This window comes from Mirounga angustirostris, unplaced genomic scaffold, assembly GCF_029215605.1.
Source record: "Mirounga angustirostris isolate CCGP_5_RB_7025 unplaced genomic scaffold, mMirAng1.0.hap1 SCAF_5, whole genome shotgun sequence".
Taxonomy (NCBI): domain Eukaryota; kingdom Metazoa; phylum Chordata; class Mammalia; order Carnivora; family Phocidae; genus Mirounga; species Mirounga angustirostris.
In genome coordinates, this window is record NW_026991713.1 from 148,043,985 (window position 1) to 148,061,940 (window position 17,956).

At 50.0% G+C, this 17,956-nt stretch overlaps 1 protein-coding gene across 1 annotated transcript in view; it reads right to left on the reverse strand.

Moving 5' to 3' along the window:
* Positions 1-5,318: 5,318 nt before the first annotated feature.
* TEKT5 (tektin 5) overlaps positions 5,319-17,956 on the reverse strand; it is a 36,520-nt gene continuing 23,882 nt past the window's right edge. Inside the window, exons 6-7 of the mRNA XM_045871705.2 lie at positions 7,897-8,051; positions 5,319-5,655 (exon numbers count right to left, since the gene is read on the reverse strand). Coding sequence (XP_045727661.1) covers positions 5,439-5,655; positions 7,897-8,051 — 372 coding nt within the window. The 3' untranslated portion in view covers positions 5,319-5,438. The remainder of the gene's footprint in view (positions 5,656-7,896; positions 8,052-17,956) is intronic.

Below are 17,956 nucleotides of genomic sequence, written 5' to 3' on the forward strand. Positions count from 1 at the left end.
ATATGTTTGTTTGGCCATTTATCATCCGCTCAATAGAGTATTTATGGGACACCCATTGTGTGCAAGGACTGAGGGTACAGAGGTGACCAAAATCTCAGGGCATCCCCATTCCCTCCACTTCACCTCCTGCCCCCATCACTTCTGACAGTTCACCCAAAGCGTCCTGGGCACCCAGCCTGGTAGTCCTTCTTTTTCCTCTTACTAAAAATTTTCTTACCAATGAGCACACCCAACATCACTCATCATTAGGGAAACACAGGCCAACAGTACAGTGAGATACCACCTCACACCCATGGAGACAGCTACTGTCAAAGGCCCAGAAGAGAACAAGTGTTAACCAGGACGTGGGGAAATGGGAACCCTTGGGGGGAATAGCATGGTGGTTGCTCAAAAGCTTCAAAATAGAATTACCATAGGACCTAGCAATTCCTCTTCTGGGTATACATCCCAAAGCATTGAAAGCTGGATCTCAAAGAGATACGAGTATGCCCATGTTCATTGTGCCATCATCCCAGCAGCTAAAACATGGAAGCAACCCAGCTGTCCACTGACAGAGGAATGCAGAAGCAAAATGTAGTAGATCCATACAGTGGTATACCATTCAACCTTAAAAAGGAAGGAAATTCTGACAGATGCTACAACATGGATGACCCTGGAGGACATGATGCTAAGAGAAATAAGCTGTCAAAAAAGACAAATACTGTAGGATTTCACGTGTATGATGTAGAGTAGTCCAAATCACAGAGGCAGAAAGGAGGAGGGTGGCAGTCAGGGGCTGGGGGGAGGGGGAGAGTGGTGAATTAGTGTGTAATGAGTATAGAGGTTCAGTTTTATAAAACGGTAAGAGTTATAGAGAGAGATGGTGGTAAAGGTTGCACAGCATTACGAATGTATCCAATACCCCCGAACTGTACATTTAAAAATGGTGGCGATGGTCAATTTTATGTGACTCAGATTTTATCACAATGAGAGATTAAAAAAAATTTTTTTTAACAATGAGCACACCCAGCACCCAGACCTTGGTTTCCCTTTTTAATTTTTTTTTTCTTTTTTTTCTTTCTTTTTTTATTTTATTTTATTTTATTTTATTTTATTTTATTTTCTAAAGATTTTATTTATTTATTTGAGAGAGAGAGTGAGAGAGAGAGAAAGCACAAGAGGGGGGAGCGGGAGAGGGAGAAGCAGGCTCCCTGCCGAGCAGGGAGCCCGATGCGGGACTCGATCCAGGGACTCCAGGATCATGACCTGAGCCGAAGGCAGTCGCTTAACCAACTGAGCCACCCAGGCGCCCATTTTTTTTTCTTTTTTTTAAAGATTTTATTTATTTATTCACAAGAGTCAGAGAGAGAGAGGAGAAGAAGCAGGCTCCCCACTGAGCAAGGAGCCTGACTCGAGGCTCCATCCCAGGACCCCGGGATCACAACCTGAGCTGAAAGCAGATGCTAACCGACTGAGCCCCCCAGGTGCCTCCAGTTTTTTTCTTTGAGTATAGCTAATGCATATTACCAGACCTTGGTTTCTAAATATTGTTCTCAAAAAAAAACCAACCTAAACCAAAAGACCCAACAACTAAAACAAAGAAACAAACAAAAACCAAAGCAGGGCTCCTTGGAGAAATGGCTAGTTCTAGGGATGGAGCAAGGAAAAGAAAAAATCAAGAGGCGCCTGGAGCATCTTGTAGGGTTGGAAAGTAAGGAAGTGCTCAAAAGACAGAAGGGTGGGGAGGGGCGGGTGTCAAAGGGTCACAGGAACCAACCTTAAAGAGCTCCCAATGGCCAAAGCCAGAACGATTGGAAGGACACAGTAAATAAGGTAGTATTAGATTATAACTCAAAGCCTAAAATAAATATCCATGAGTGCATGAATACAAATAAATGATAGAATAAATAAGGGTCAACGGACATACTTAGGGAAGAATTACAAATAATATATGTAAATACTCTCCCTCCAAGATGGGGGCCTTAATCCCCCTGCCCTTGATCGGGGCCTAGATTTAGTGACTTACTTCTAGAGCACGGAAAGGAAAAAGCAGGAACATAAGGTGCACCACCTTCCCCAAGGGATCGGTCACCATCACCAGGGTCATCGTCCACCATGGGGACGTCATCTCGGGGGTCTTTCCCCCCAAAACCGTAACCCCAGAATAATCATGAGAACATCAGACAAACCCCAATTCAGAGACATCTGACGAACACCTTCAAATCCCTACAAATACAGGTACTCTTCAAAACCGTCAAGGTCATGAAAAACAGGGGCCGCCTGAGAAACCGTCATCAAGGGAATTAACAACTAAATGCCACGAGCTACCCTGGCTCGGATCTTAGGACAGAAGAAGTCTGAACCACAAAACTCCTCCGGAGTTTGTTAACATTAACACACTGATGTTCATTTCTTAGTTTTGACAAACACACCAGAAAGACCCTTAGGGAAGATGACGACACCAGGGCAAGCCAGGCGAAGGGTACGCAGGAACTGCTTGTGTCCTCTTTGTAACTTTTCTATAAATCCCGAACTACTGCAAAATAAGGTCTATTTATAAAAGCACTTCCTCCCGATTAATAAAGGAACACATGTTCACTGCAGATAATTCATCCTATAAACAAGTAGCCAGCACTTGCTTACCATCGGCTGTGAGCGTGCCAGTGTATTTCAATACAATCTTTTTTTCTGTGCGCTTTTGACGCAACTGAGGATCAGTTAACATCACAATTTTGTCCTCTGGGCTTTCAGCCTTACGAGCACATTCCCTCAGCATTCAAGCATTTGGCACGGGTCTCGGAGCTACTCAGTATTCCATGACTCGGCTGGGCTGGGCTTTGCTTAGCTGCTCGCTCTGCTGCTGGACACGGCGTTCAGAGGTCTCTTACGATAAATGAACTCTAATGCACACAGCTGGGTCTGCATTTGGATAGTTCCCTAAAGACAGTCTTGAGAAAGACATTCCTAAGTGGAAGGGTGTGGATACTTTTAAGTCTCTTGACACATGTTGCCAATTTGCTTTCCAAACAGCGCGCTCCCCCAGCCAGCGGGATATTGAGCACACCTGCCTCCAAAGGGGTTTCTTTATTCTTCAGAACATCCCCACGCTCACATCTCTGTCTTCCATCCCCTAGATGCTGCTTCCCCTGGACTCTGCCTGCCCCTCTCTGTGCTCTCTGTGCCCCTTCGTCCTCTGCCTGCACTCCAGCAGCGCCCCTCTCTCTCACTCTCAGGATCTCCCCGCTGCCAGCCCATCTCCTCCCATCCTGACCCCCACGCGCCCCCTACAAGCTGCACTCTGAGGACTGTGGCTTCAGCCCCACGAACGTGCCTCCTGCACCTGTCTGTCCCTCTGCCTTAAATTCTAACAGATGGGTTCCCCACCCCTTCCCCTCCCTCCAACTTCTCTCTCCTCCTGACTCCTCCACGTGGAGGAATTATTTCTAAAACACCAATCTGGTCATTTCACGTCCCAACGTTAAAGATCCTGTGGACTCCTCCCCCCCCCCCCCCCCCCCCGCCGCCGCCGCCTGCAGACATGCCTAGATTCATGCATTCAAGGCCTAAAACAGGATTGAAACTCATTTGTAGAAAAACTGACCCTCTGAGCTCTTTCAAGCAAGCTTACCTCAAGGATAGTCTCCGCCGGACACTGGACAATAGGTAGTCTTCAACACCTCTTTAGAACTTGCTGATCTCCCTTCTGAACAAAAGGAGAGAAGCCTTTTAGCCAGCATCATCTTGGGAAGACAATACTTCCTAATCAGACATCATTAGCAATATTTCGCTTTTTTCAACCCTGGGCACAGGGCACTTGTCTACGGTCATGCTACAAATTTGCCTTTAAAATAAATCCAAGATTTTTTTTTTAAGTGCAAAAATCTAAAAGATGGTGTGAATAACAGGAAGGGGGGTGCTTGATTATGGCGGACAGTCGAGGTGTTACTCCTACTCCCAGTGTGGTCCCTGGACTATAAGCAGCATCTCGGAGCTTGTTAGAACTTTAGAGCCTCAGGCTCCGCCTCAGCCCTCCTCAGAATCTGCATTTTAACAAGGTCTGTGGGTGCTCTGTGCATGCACAGAAAACTCTCGGAAGTACCAATGTAAATAATGAAGCCTGGGAAACACCAGCCTCAGGACAAAAAGTTAAAACTATTTCAAGATGATTCACACGCCTCTGCAAGGCCTTCTGCATCCGGGAGCCTAGCTCCCTGCCTTTATTTTTTCTCTCACCAAAAAGCCCACCCTCTTCTGCGTCCACCTCCTCATCGTTCACGACTCAAATCCAGTAGGACTTTTCTTTCTCTTGTTTAATTGAGGTGAATTTCACGTGACATAAAATCAACCAGGTAAAGCGAGCAATTCTGTGGCGTTTAGCTGAGCGTCATTCCCCAACCCCCTCTCCCTGGCACCCAGCAATCTGCTGTTTCAGGGATTTGCCCGTTCTGGACATTGCATATAAATGGAATCACACGATGTGTGGCCTTTTGTGTCTGGGTTCTTTCACTCAGTGTGATGTCTTCAAGGCTCATCCGTGTTGAAGCAGGTTTGTTACTTTTACACAGAATAAAATTCCATTGCATGGACAGGCTACATCTTGTTTTTCCATTCATTGATGGACATTTGGGTTGTTTTCCCTTTTTAGCGATTGTGCTTATTAGCTCACTGCTATGAATATCCGTGTACCAGTATTTTTTTTTTGAATATCTGTTTTCAGTGCTCCTGGTTATATACCTAGGAGTACAACTGCTGGGTCATGCAGGAGTTCTATGTTTAATCTTTTCAAGCAATGTCACATCATCATAGAGCTTTTCCTTGACCCTCGCCTGCCTTCTCCTGTCCCACCCACAGAACTAATTTTGTCTCCTTTTCCTCCCATAACAATTTCAAAAACACCCCCCTTGGCAACGCTAGGATTCAAACCCAGGACTTCTGGCTCCAAATCCTAGCTTTTTGCTCCTGCCCCACACAGCGGGACAGTCGCCTCCACCTGGGACTGACCTCATTTTATAGATGAGGGTGCTCGGGTTGGGAGCCTGTCCGAGGCCACACAGCTCCTAGGTGACGGCTGGGCTCTGGACTCTCAGCTCCGGCGTCCAATCTTTGGATCCCGTGGTCTATACTGTGCTCCTAAATGGACAAACAGGTTTCAAAAAAATGTGCCTCCTTCCATTCCTGGAGACACCGAGAACCTCGCAACGCTCCATCCCTGAGAAACCAGTCTGTCTCCTCCTGGGGTCTGCCAGGAGGCTGGTTCTGCAGCAAGGAATGAGCTCCAGGATCTTTGGTTTGGGCACGTTTATTTTGGCTCTTAATATATATATTTATATAATGTGGTTTTTCTTTCCATGATAGGAGGAAAGGGAGAAAATGACACTTTATTTTGTTTTTCTGCCTTTTCCATTTTTATGCTGCACGCGGAACCGGTGAGGAGCAGGAGGCCAGGGGCCGGCGGTGGCTCAGGTGTACCCCACCAGGCGTGGCGTGCAGGGGAAGGTCTTGCGCATGCTCATGCACTTCTCCTTGTCGATGCAGAGTGTGTTGGCCTTGATGGCCAGCTCATGCTCCAGCCGGCACTTGGTCATTACCAGCAGCTGGAGTGTGTCCTTCGTCTCCCGCAGTCTCAGCTTGAGGGTCTGCAAGGTGTCGTCGATGGTGAACACCTCGTTCATGAGCCTGCGGCAAGAGCGGAGGAGAAGGCACAGTTCACCGAGCTGGTCAGCACAGACGCACCTACTAGGTGCCAGGAACTGTGCCACGTGCTGGAGACAGCCGTGAGCAAGACAGACGAGGCTCAGCGGTCAGGGAAGACAGAGGTAGAACAGGCAGAAGGGCGGGGAGTGGCCAAGGGTGATGAGTACAAAGGAAGAAACAGGATGTTTAGGGAAACAATCTGGTGGATCCTCAGTAAGTAGACTTACCATATGACCCAGCAATTCTGCTCCTAGGTATATACCCATGAGAACTGCAAACAGATACTCAAACAAATTCCCGTTACAGCAGGTCGAGGGAACGAATATGCCATGTGAGCTGTGATGGTAGCTCGGTGGCGGGGCTGTGCCCTGGGTCCCACCTCTGGCCTCAGGCCCAGGGACACGCTACTGGAAGGTCTTGAGTTGGATATCAAGGTGGGCTTCCCATGGCAGGCCCGGGCTATAGAGAGGTCAGAGAGCAGCCTGGAACCTCTTAGCTCCTTGGGGCTCTGGCTCAGTGCTGTCCAACAGAACTTTTGGCAGCCACGGAAATGTTCTGTGCTGTCCAATATGGCAGCCTCTGACCACCAGCTTGAAATGTGGTTCATGGACATAAGGAGCTCAGTTTTAACATTTGTTTCTGTTAATTAATTTACATGTAAATTTAAATGGGTGTTCATCCTCAGGAATGGGCATGGATGGGAGCCGACCCATGAGAGAGGGTTTGAGGGGGAGGGGTTACCTGTAGAAGAAACAGGAAAGAAGGCCCAGAGGTGGTACAGGAAGGATGGGGGGTGAGGAAGGTAATGCACAGACGGGACAGTTCAGCTGCTGGAGAAGGCAGAGGGCTTGAGTCCTGTTATCTGCTCAGTTCCCAACGCACTCATGCACCCCCCCCCACACACACACACAGACAGGCACAGATACACACAGACACACACATGCGTGCATGCATGCACACTGCCCGGGGCTCCTGAGCCAAACATGGCCCATCCATGCTCCCCGTCTACCCTCTTCAGGGGTACAGCTGGTGGACAAGAAGGTGGGGAGCTTGTCCTAGAGGAGTAGGTCCTCCAGGACAAATCTGGTCCCCAAAAGCCCTGTTCTGGGTAAGTCCCCTCGGGTGGGTTATCAGAGAGCCCTCAGACCCAGAGGGTTCTGGAACCCAACCTGAGCATCTAAGAAGCGGGGACAGGTGCAGGAGGGATTGGGAGAGTTTCCCCCAAGCCCTCAGCAGGGACCTGGACCCCTTCCAGCCCAGCTGGAGTGGTTACCCTGGACAGTGCACCACTTCCAGGGGTGAAGAGCTTCCAGGCCAGCAGCAGGCTGAGGAGCAGGTAGCCAGGCCCTCAAGTTCAAAGCCTGGGGTCACTTTCCCTGCCCACTCCCTGCCAACACACACACCCAGCTTTTCCGATTCCTGAGTGCTTATCTGGCAGTAACGAGTCTATGCAAACATCACACTGCGTCACCTGTAGCCACCCAGCATTTTCTCTCAGAACATTCTTCCTCCTTCTCTTTACTTCTCTGGCTCTCTTCACATCTCCACACATCTCGCTCAGGACGAGAACAAGCCACTGAGTCGTGGGGCATTTGCTGTGCAGCAAAGGGAGCTGGTACAGTGCCCCCAGCACGGAGGGCCCACACAACCAAGGGGCCTGCCCCCGGTCACTCACATTCCCATGTTAGATGGCACTTCCTCCTTTGCCTGGCCCTCATCCCATTCCAAACCCCGACCCCATGCTCACAAACCCGTGCTCTGGAGCTGCATGAGCTTTCCACCCCCTCTCCAGTGAGGGGGTCCTTTGTCCACAGGAGCAGCCCCCCCTTTGTGAACAAAGCAGGATGGGCAGGATTAAACTCTTCCAGTGTTCACGGAGAACTTTCCAAGAGGGAGATGGAGACCAAGGGGGGTGGGAGCTGACGCCTCTCTCCTGGGCTAGCAGGGGGGCGGGGAAGCAACCCTGGGCCACAGGCCATGTCTCTGGCCTGGGAGGCTCCCTCTCCTTAGCTTTCAGGGGAAAGCTGGAGGGCTCCCAGAGCACAAGGTGGGGGAGGCTATGGAGGGGACCCCAGAACTCCAGACCCCCTCCCAGTGTCCTGCTGAGTTGTGGGGCTACATGTCCTGAATGGTGGGGGGGGGGGAAGCGGTCCATTTTTCAGACCCAGGTTTCCTGGGAGCTCTGGAGACCCACCCCTCCCCGTCCTGGTCTCCCCCACTCACTTGAACTGTGGGATGTCCCTGCACAGCTCCACATTGGGGCGCCGGGTCCGACACTCCAGCCTCGTCTGCGCCACCTTCAGTGGGCACTCCTTGGCCATGATAGACCTTTCCAGAAGCATGATGGTATTCTCTGCCTGGAAGATCTCCTGCAGCGTCTATGGGGAACATGTGGGGTGTGTCATGGAAGCAGCCACCTCCAGGCTGGGTGCTTAAATAACTCCTTCCCCAACCTTGAGCCCCCATGGCACAGGGGCTGCGCTCTTCCTAAGACAACCCTTGAGAACCCTGTGAACACGGGGGAGGGGCAGGTGCCAAGGCTGGTTGTGTTTCCAATCTCCAGCATCCACTGGAGTCAGCCAATTAGTGTTCAGTGGGAGGGACAGAGGGAGGGGGAGAAAGGCCTTTAAGATGAACACAATCATCCAAAACAATCCAAAAAGCTCATCTCTGAATCCACTTTAATCTGAATTAATCTAGGTTGTTCTAGATCTCTTTGTAATCCAAAATTTACATAACTAGGTCAGCAAATAAACTAGGAAGGAAGGAAGGAGGGAAGGAAGGAAGGAAGGAAGGAAAGGGAGAAAAGGGGAGAGAGAGAGACTCAAAATTTTCTACTTATGTGTAGAAATATTTTCCCCAATATAATGCCCTACAGTTGATGGGAGTACAGATGCCAGGAAGGGACAGGTGAGAGCCTGCGGGGGCCAGGAATGTTCTATATCTTCATAGGGGTGGAGGCTCCCTAGGTGTAAACACAGGCAGAAAATCTTTGTCCAAATTCATCAAGTTGTACACTTTACTGTAAGAGTGTTATACTTCCATAAAAAATAAAGCTAAAATCAGAAGAAGGTCATCACGAGAAAAAAGTGGCTAAAATGGTGATACTCGTGTTGGGTCCCTGGGGGTCTTTTATAGGATTCTCTCTACTTCTGAGTGTTTGAAGTTTTCCATAATAAAAAATGAAAGCACAAGAGGATGAATGAAGATCGGCCACACTGGTGCAGTCCATGACCAGAAGGAATCCGATCTTGCACTTGGCCGACCATAAGCACACCAGAATCCGGAGTACTCCGCACCTGTCGCCTCACTGTGGCTGACACGTCCCGTCCCCTCCCTGCCACCATCACCGTGAGCAGTTCCAGTTTTCATGGTGCCCACCTCCTTCCAGAAGACTCTTTGTAGGTGGGCTGTGCTAAGACCCTTTCCAGACTTGGCAGGACCCAATGGTGAGGTTATATGTGCTCCCTTCCTGACAAGCCTGGCCGTGGTACCCTACCACCCTGACTTCCAACATCTCTCCTTCTGCTAGCTGTTTGTCCATCCCCCTCACTAGCATGTGCACTCCAAGAAGTTGGGGGCCTTGCTTTGTCGATGCGGCATCCCCATTGCCAGGAATAGTGCTTGGCACAGCCTAAGGGCTGCCAGATAAAACACAAGACACCTGGTTCAATGTGAATTTCAGATCGACAACAAAGCACTTTTTAAGTATATGTGTCGGCTACTGCACGAGACATACCTACGCTAAAAAAAATGATTTTTTGTTGCTCTGAAATTCAAGTTTAACTGAGCATCCTGCATTTTTATTTGCTAAATCTACCAACTCTACTCATGTTAGGAACGCAATAAACAGTCATAGAATGAATGAACCAATCAATCACAGTGAGATCTGGAGGTCTAGATGTTTAGCTAGCTCCCCCATGGTCCTTATCCACACTGAGGTTTGGGAATAGTGTGCCCTAGACTTTATATGGTTGGGTCCATCTCAGATTTCGGTATCAGGGATAACTGCTTACACATGAAAATGCCAGGGTTCCTGAATGGGGTGGGGATTGCAAGTATGAGACCCAGTCCCCACCTTCCAAAACATTGCAGTCATGTTAACCGTCTATTCGTGAGCTAGGAAATATTCACAAATCATAACATGTACTGGGATGACTATTTTAGCTGGGTTGAGCCCATACTCTACAGGCACCAAGAAATTGCTTAAAAAACCAGGCTTCCCTGTTAGCTTAGGAAAAAAGTCTAGAGAGAGAGCATTTTGATATTTCAAGGTAACAACAGGATGCCCTTTCCCTACTGGGGTTGAGTTGGGGAGTAGGGTTATGGGAGGGGGCAAGGGGACTGCTTGGCCTCCTTCAAAGCCCATGAGGAGGAAGGCTGGCCCCCTCACCTGGTCGTCACTGAGCCACCCAGAACCAGAGTGACACCGCCAACCACATGTTGGTTAAACATTATCCCATAAGAATGTTCTGTGCTCAGCACACAAGCTTCCATGTAAACACTCCAGTGGAGGTGGGGGCGATATTTCTCTTAGAAGTTGTGGAGATTTTCCTTAGAAATGTGCCCTTTTGTGTGTGTAGGGGGGTGGGGAGCTGCCCCAGATATGCAAATCTCAGGAAGCACCACCCCAGCCTGGTACAGAAGAAAAATTACGCTTTCTAGAGAGGAAAAATGCTTCTTGGCATCACATCGCCCCGTGTAGAAAACAGCCCCTCCCTCTTCCATGTGGCCTACTGGCAGGATGGGGTAAGAAGGACACCACTGAGGGTTTGACCGCTGGTGGGACCTGCCAGGCCTGCCCCAGCCGAGAAGGCAGCTCCCAGCACGCTCCTCTTCCCTCCAGTTGGAGCTGCTGCTAAGAGAACCTTGTGAGGTTCAGAGCCCATGCTCCAAGGCTGTGCTTAGCTTTCTTGCTTTCTCCTCTCTGCTCTCTTCATCCCCTGGTCCCCAGCTCAGGGCTTGCAACTTGGGGGCCTGCAACTTGACAAAAGACCTGCCTCTTGAGTCTAAGGATAGTGCTGACACTCATTCAGGTGCTCAATCACTTCTTCCTCCACTCATTATTTTAGTTTCATCGATTCCTGCATTGCCTTCCCAAATGTTCACGGAGCACCTAATAGGTGCAGAGCACGCCCAGGAATTGGACGCAGCAGTGACCACAGCAGATGGAAAAAATCCTGTCCTGGTGGAGTTTACATTCTAGCGGAGACTTCACTCATTCATCTGCTCCTTTGTGCAACACACATTTCTTAGTAAGCATCTGCAAGTGCTTCCCACAACCGCAAGTACTTTCTTCAGCATCACGAAGTTCAAGCTCCTGCCACCCTCTCTTGGTTAAAACAACAACAACAACAACAAAACCTTATGGGATGTCTTTAGTGTGCAGACGTTGGCAGGGGCCGGGGCCTAGCGAGGGGCATCTGATACAAGTTCATCTCCCTTGTTGGGGAGCCCCCTTGTGAGCCCAGCAGAGGGACCCGGACACAGCCCCGCAATGAACAGCAATTCTGGGAGAAGTCAATTATTTTCCAAGCCTGCCAACTGTTTCCAGGAGTTGGTGCCAGGGGTGGAGGAATCCAGAAGCTTCTGCAGGCAACAGGCTGTGGCTACATTTTAACAGCTTTGCTCTGCTTTCCTTCCGTGTCTCCTTCTAACTACTCTCAGTTAAGGCGAGTGCTGTTGGTTCTCCATTGATACAAGGGATTTAAACACATCTTAAGTAAATGTGTTTTTAAGCATTTTTCAGGGACTGGCGTTACATCAAAATATAAAGTAAATACTAGTCCAGGTGGCTCGTGGATATGGTAAAATTGGGAAGGTGGCCCTGGGGGTGACTGGATTTGGGAAACCCTGTATTACACTGTCTCCCAGATACAGATACAGCAGGAGAGGGAACAGAAGGGAGCCGGGGAGCTGGGCAGGTGGTCACAGCCTAAATGAGGATGCGAAGGGGTGGGGGCCCTTGTGAAGTCCCCCGCCTCCTGTCTCCTCAGGGCTGGCGTCTGGTGTTTTGCGGGGGGGCAGGGGGGGCGTGTGCTGGGACTGACTGGTGTTTGTTTCTCCAAGTCACCACCTCCTGTCTCCCGTTGGCATTTCTTGAGCAGGCCTGCCTTGGGATTTTCCAGAACAGTAGGGTTTTTCCAGAATTAGACACTCTAGGACCGATCGATGATGCACAACCAAAGCAAATCTGCCCAGGTGAGTGTATTCTGCCAAAACTGTTCCCCATAGCCTCATGTCCAGACACACACACACACACGCACACACACACACACTCATTCTGTCTTGGGGGCAGCCCCTGCCGCCCACCCCAGTCCTGCCAGGCTGCGCAGCTCCAGGAGCCCCATGTGCAATGATACGACCTCCAAGGGCGGGGAGGCAGAGACCAAGTGGACTGACCGGGGGCAGGAGCTTGAGACACAGCAGCCTTGACCTTCATGCTCAGGAGGAGGCTAAGCATTTGCTTGGTGCCAACATAGCCTCCAAGGGCCAGCCTGATCCACCAAGCTCCAGGTCAGCCTGGTCCCTAGACCCCAAATTCCACAATGTCCCCTGGAAGAAGAGCCCCGAGTCTAAGAGGGTGACCCACATATCCCAGTACATCCGCTCCTGGGTATATACTGTCGTGTCCCAAGACCACTAGGAGCATCCATGTCAAGGATGTTGAGGGCGGTATGACCAGTAGTGGGCAGTGAGCTGGCAATGGGTGCCCTTGATCACGGAGAAGGACGAGTAAAAGACAGCAAATGGGCACTGCAGAGGATTTTGGGGGCGCCATTAGGGGCAGAGGATTAGGCACAGGTAGGACCAAGGCTGGGTCTTTAAAACCATACAGGGCGAGAAAAGAAGGAAACAGACTGAACTGGGGCGCCTGGGTGGCTCAGTTGGTTAAGCGACTGCCTTCAGCTCAGGTCATGATCCTGGAGTCCCTGGATCGAGTCCCGCATCGGGCTCCCTGCTCGGCAGGGAGTCTGCTTCTCCCTCTGACCCTCCCCCCTCTCATGTGTTCTCTCTCATTCTCTCTCTCTCAAATAAATAAATCTTAAAAAAAAAAAAAAGAATAGTGTGATTATTTTGAAAAGTATCTTCCTTTCCCAGCTAATTGATATAGGAGGCCAAATCTTTTGAGATTTATTTATGAGACCTTTCTATTTATTTAAATAGTAGGAAGTAGTTATTTCAAGATTACCCCTAAAACAGAGGTCCCAGTGTTTAAGTAGGAGAGTTTACCGTATGTATTTACCTCTGATTACAGGAAGTATGTTTCTTTACCATCGTACATCAGGAGACCTACGGAGCTAGGTCTCATAGGTGTTATAGGGGATGTTGAAAGGAATCAGAGTCCATTTAAAAGTCCACCTGTTGTCTCAGTATAGAACCAAGGTTTTTTTAGATTCTTCTCTAAGGTATATTTATTTATTAAGAGGGTTGGGGCAGGGGTAATGTGTATAATTTGAGAATGCCCTGAAGATATTTCTGTTAGTTTCTTCCTCTTTTTAAGAATTACTAGTGTGGAGGGGCGCGTGGGTGGCTCAGTTGGTTAAGCGACTGCCTTCGGCTCAGGTCATGATCCTGGAGTCCCTGGATCGAGTCCCGCATCGGGCTCCCTGCTCGGCAGGGAGTCTGCTTCTCCCTCTGACCCTCCCCCCTCTCATGTGCTCTCTCTCTCTTATTCTCTCTCTCAAATAAATAAAATCTTAAAAAAAAAAAAAAGAAAGAAACAGAAACAGACTGAACTGTATTACACAATCCCTTTTGAGAAAATGAAAAATCCCCGCACCTACAACAGCCATAGACATTTAGTAAGAATACATCTCCACCAAGAGATCCATGTTCAACAATTAGAACGGTCATCTCTGGGAAAGTCATCTGCGGGAGAAAGGGAGCGAGCATGAAGGATGGGGATAAAAGGAAGGAAACAAGAAATAAGCAAAGGGTTTTTTACAAACAGGATGTGCCAAGAAGTGAGGAGTATGATAAACTCCTCTCTGTTCACTGGGGTCAAAAAAGGAAAAAGTTCCCACAACCCTACCAGATTTAAGCTTCCTTTTAAAATACCTTCAGTTGTTTTTTTTTTTTTTTAATGGGAGAAAGATAATTAAAGAAAAAAATACCATCTAATAGTAAAAGGGTATTGTTTCTTGAATTTGGCTGCATGTTAAAAAAAATTTTTTTAAGTAGTCTCCACACCCAGTATGGAGCCCAATGCAGGGCTTGAACTCTCCACCCTGAGATCAAGACCTGAGCTGAGATCAAGAGTTGGATGCTCAACTGACTAAGCCACCCAGGCGCCCTGAATTTGGTTGCATGTTAGAATCACCAGGAAGGTTTTTAAAAATACAGACGCCTGGGCCCCTCCCCCAAGGTTCTGTTTTCCTGGGTCTGGGTATCAGGAGGTTTCAGGAGCCCCCTGAGTAATTCAAAAGAGCAGTCATGGTCAAGAACCACTGGTGCAAGTGATACACAGACACACAAACATTGAAAGTCTCTAAGAGAAGGAAACGGGTTAATGACCATAGTTAGGGACTTGGTGCTGTAAATCGAGGCTGGCTGTCTTGGCAGGAAGCCCCAAGTAAGGTAAAGGGATTAAGTTCATCCCCAGCACTGACCAAGCAGGTAGAAGATGTTTTTTTGAGATGTGCATGCGGGCTTGGGTTTTCAGAATGGAGTCTGGGGAAGGAGTAGCTGCCTCATCACAGGGTTGAATCTGATGCCAACATCTTTGAAAACCTGGTATTCCAACGCCCCAGCCCAGAACTCTGCCCTCCCCCCAACATGGCCGGGGGCATCCAGACCCCAGGGAGGAAGGGAGGCAGGGAGGAAGCTCAGAACACAGGCAGCCTTCCAAGGTGGGAAGGTCTGGGCAAGCTGAATACCCTCCCAAGCTCAGGATCCCTCGGACTCAAGGCACCTGTTATATGCATACATGTGTGTATGCATGCACATATATATATACACACACAGAATGAGTGTCTCAAACACCCCCACCTCCCTTTGCAGTCACCCACCCACTCTCCCACCCCCCTACTTCCAGAGATGGTATATCCACACATCCACATCAAACCCAACACACTCCCACCACAAAGCTTTTGCACTGTCCCCTCTGCCTGGATGCTCCATCCCCAGACAGCCACATGGCTCATTCTCTCACCTCCTTCAGGTTGTGGCTAGAACGCCCAGAAGGACTTCTCTGACCACTTCCTTTAAAATTGCAATCCCCAAACTGGCCAGCACTCCCAACTGCCCAATTCCCTGCTTTATTTTCTCTCTAGTCCTTATGCCAGCTGACACACTATGTGTTTTACTCATTAATGTTGCTCATCTCCCCCAACCACAAACCAAGCTCCAAGTGAGGAAGGAGTTTTGTTTTGCTCACTGCCAAATCCCCAGGGCCTACACCAATCAATGCCCGGAATAGAGTAATAATAATAATAATAATGAACGTCCAACACTTGGAATAGTGCTTCCTGGGAGCCAAGCACTTTGTGGGGGGCTTTTGTCAGTGCTCAATGAACACTTGCCCCTACGATAGACTAATACAGGGTGTTTGGTTAAAAAGAGAAGAGAGGTTGGCACTAGCCTGCCTGAGTCTATCTAAATCGTAGCCCAACTGGTGGACCTTAGCAAGTGTCCTAGGCTCTCTGAGCCTTTCCAGTGAAACAGGGATGGTAATCACTCCCAACTGCACAGAGTGGAGGCAGGGCGACCAGGCGCAGGCCTGGGAGGAGCCCCTCCACTGCCCGGCACGCGGAGCTGGGAGACATGCTCATCTTGGGAGCCACGTGAAAAGCACAGATGCCACGCCCTCCTCTTCCTAGAGCATGTGTGTGCGTTTCTCCTACAAATACACCCTGCAAAGAGCCACACGAAAGTCATCATGCCCCCTCCCCATCTTTCCTAGGCCAGGTAGAATGATCTCTCTCTCTTCTCCTTCTCTCCTCCTCTCTCCCCTGTCCCTGAGCTCCGAGTGCTGCCCTGAGCCCCAGAAGCACCCCCTCTCCCGCAGGGTGTTAACGTTCCTGCTCCCACAAAGCCCAAGAAGTAGGGGGAAAGAGGCTCCCGGGTCAGGGCACTGCCTGGCTCACCCAAGGCTGGGCAGGTCGCTGCGGGATTGGCCCAGGGGGGTCACCCCATGGGAGGAGCCTCAGCAGCCTCGGTCCAGAAGCTGGAACTCAGGTGGGAAGGAGGTGGTGGCAATGGAGGGGCTCACCCCACTCCCCTCGGCTCCCCAGGCCCCAGCTCTGGCCTCTGGGAGCTGCTGCAGGCTGCCTGCCAGTCAAGGCTATGAGGTCGGAGGGAGTCCTGAGCCTCCCGTGTGCAGTGCATGGGGGGGCGGGGAGCGGCAGGTCACTTCAGGCCACTGAGCCCCTCTGCAATCACACAGGTCTAGGTTCAAAGGCCAGCGCCAGCTCTCCCCCACTGTGTGACCTTGAACAGGCCCCTCAGCCTCTCTGCTCCTCATGCAATCAAGTTCTCAACGTCTACGGAGCTCCTTCACTGAGCAGCCCCTTTTCCGGAGCCAGACATGGGTGGGGCACTGGTTCTCAATCGCAAAGCCAGCATAACAATAACGCATCCACAAGGTTGTCGTGAGCATTCCATGAGATCATGTGTGTAAAGTGCTTAGTCCAGTGCCCGGGACATGTCACCGAACTGTCCTGCATCCCCACTCTATCCCCAGTGCCCATCCTGCAATGTTCAGGCTGTTTAATTTTTTTCCTTTGGGCTCATTGGTCTTTTTTTTTTTTTTTTTTTTTTTTTTTTTTTTACTGTAAGACAATAGGAAACTGAGATTCATCTGACAGAATTTGTCTTCCCAGGCAACGTAAATTCCCTCAGACCGCCAGTCCAGGGCTCAGACTTAACCTCCATTAACCCAATTCTTTGGATGTAAGGGGTCAGGGCAGCCTGTGCAAGGGAGGAGGAATGTCCTCTTTCCCAGCCTCTGGAATGTGGCTCAGAGAGGGAGCCAGCCCCAGGCAGATGGCGGCCCACATCTTCCCAGCCACCCCCCTAACCCAAGCTTCTTTTTGTTAACCAACCCCCCTCCAAGCAGATGCACAGCCACAGGGGCCTCCATGTGGGGTGTCTTGGGAGGTAGGAGCCCTGGGTGGGAAGTCAGGAGACCCAAGTTCCCTTCCAAACCCTAACACAAACCAGCTGTGGAACCCACACCCCCACTCAGAGCCCTGGGCCGCATGGGCGATTTCCTTACATGGGGACCAGGGCCATGCTCCCTCGCTGGCCAAGGTGCTGCACGGTCTCCCAGACCAGGCGATGTGTTCTACACCCCAAACCATCATCAGTCTCCCCGCGCGCCCAGGGCCACTTCCCTGGGACCCAGCCTGAGACCTGTTAGCCGCAGGGATGTCTCTGGTGTGTGTGTGTGTTTGTGTTTAAGTCTTCAAGTCAACCCCCTCCAGATGTCAGAGAGTCCCGGTACACGGCCTTCCGGGGCCTCTTGAAGATGCTCCAGACAGTGGACAGATTTTTCTGTAAAGGTCTGTGTGGTAGATATTTCAGGCTTTCTGAGCCATCTGGTCACTGTCACAACTACTCAGGCACTTTAGTGCAAAAGCAGCCACAGTTAATATGTAAATGCATAGAGGTGGGGGAGGGATCCTGCGTTTCAGTAAAACTTTATGTACAAAAGCAGGCCGAGAGGGGGCAGAGTTGGCCCTGGGGCCAGAAGTTGGAGACCCCTGCTGTAGCCCATCACCGTCAAGTCCTGATTTACCCTAAGCAGCCCACGTCATGCAAGGCTGCCGCTCCTCGGAATTTCCTGCATTCAGAGAATAATTTCTCTGCTACCTTCCTACTCCAAGTGCAGGCTGTGGGCCTTGGCATGCTCCCATTCCTTACCAACGCGGACCCTGAGCACTTATTAGAAATGCAGAGTCTCTTAGGACACCTGGGTGGCTCAGTCGGTTAAGCATCTGCCTTTGGCTCAGGTCATGATCCCAGGGTCCTGGGATCGAGTCCCGCATCGGGCTCCCTGCTCCGAGGGGAGCCTGCTTCTCCCTCTGCCTCTGCCTCTCTCTCTCTCTCTATCTCTCATGAATAAATAAATAAAATCTTTAAAAAAAAAAAAAGAAATGCAGAGTCTCAGGTCCTGCCCCAGACCTACCAAGGGAATCTGCAATTTAACAAAACCCTCAGGTGATCACTTGCACATTAAAGGTTTTTGGTTTTTTTTTTTTTTAAGATTTATTTATTTATTTGAGAGAGAGAGTATGAGAGAGAGCACAAGAGAGGGGGGAGGGTCAGAGGGAGAAGCAGA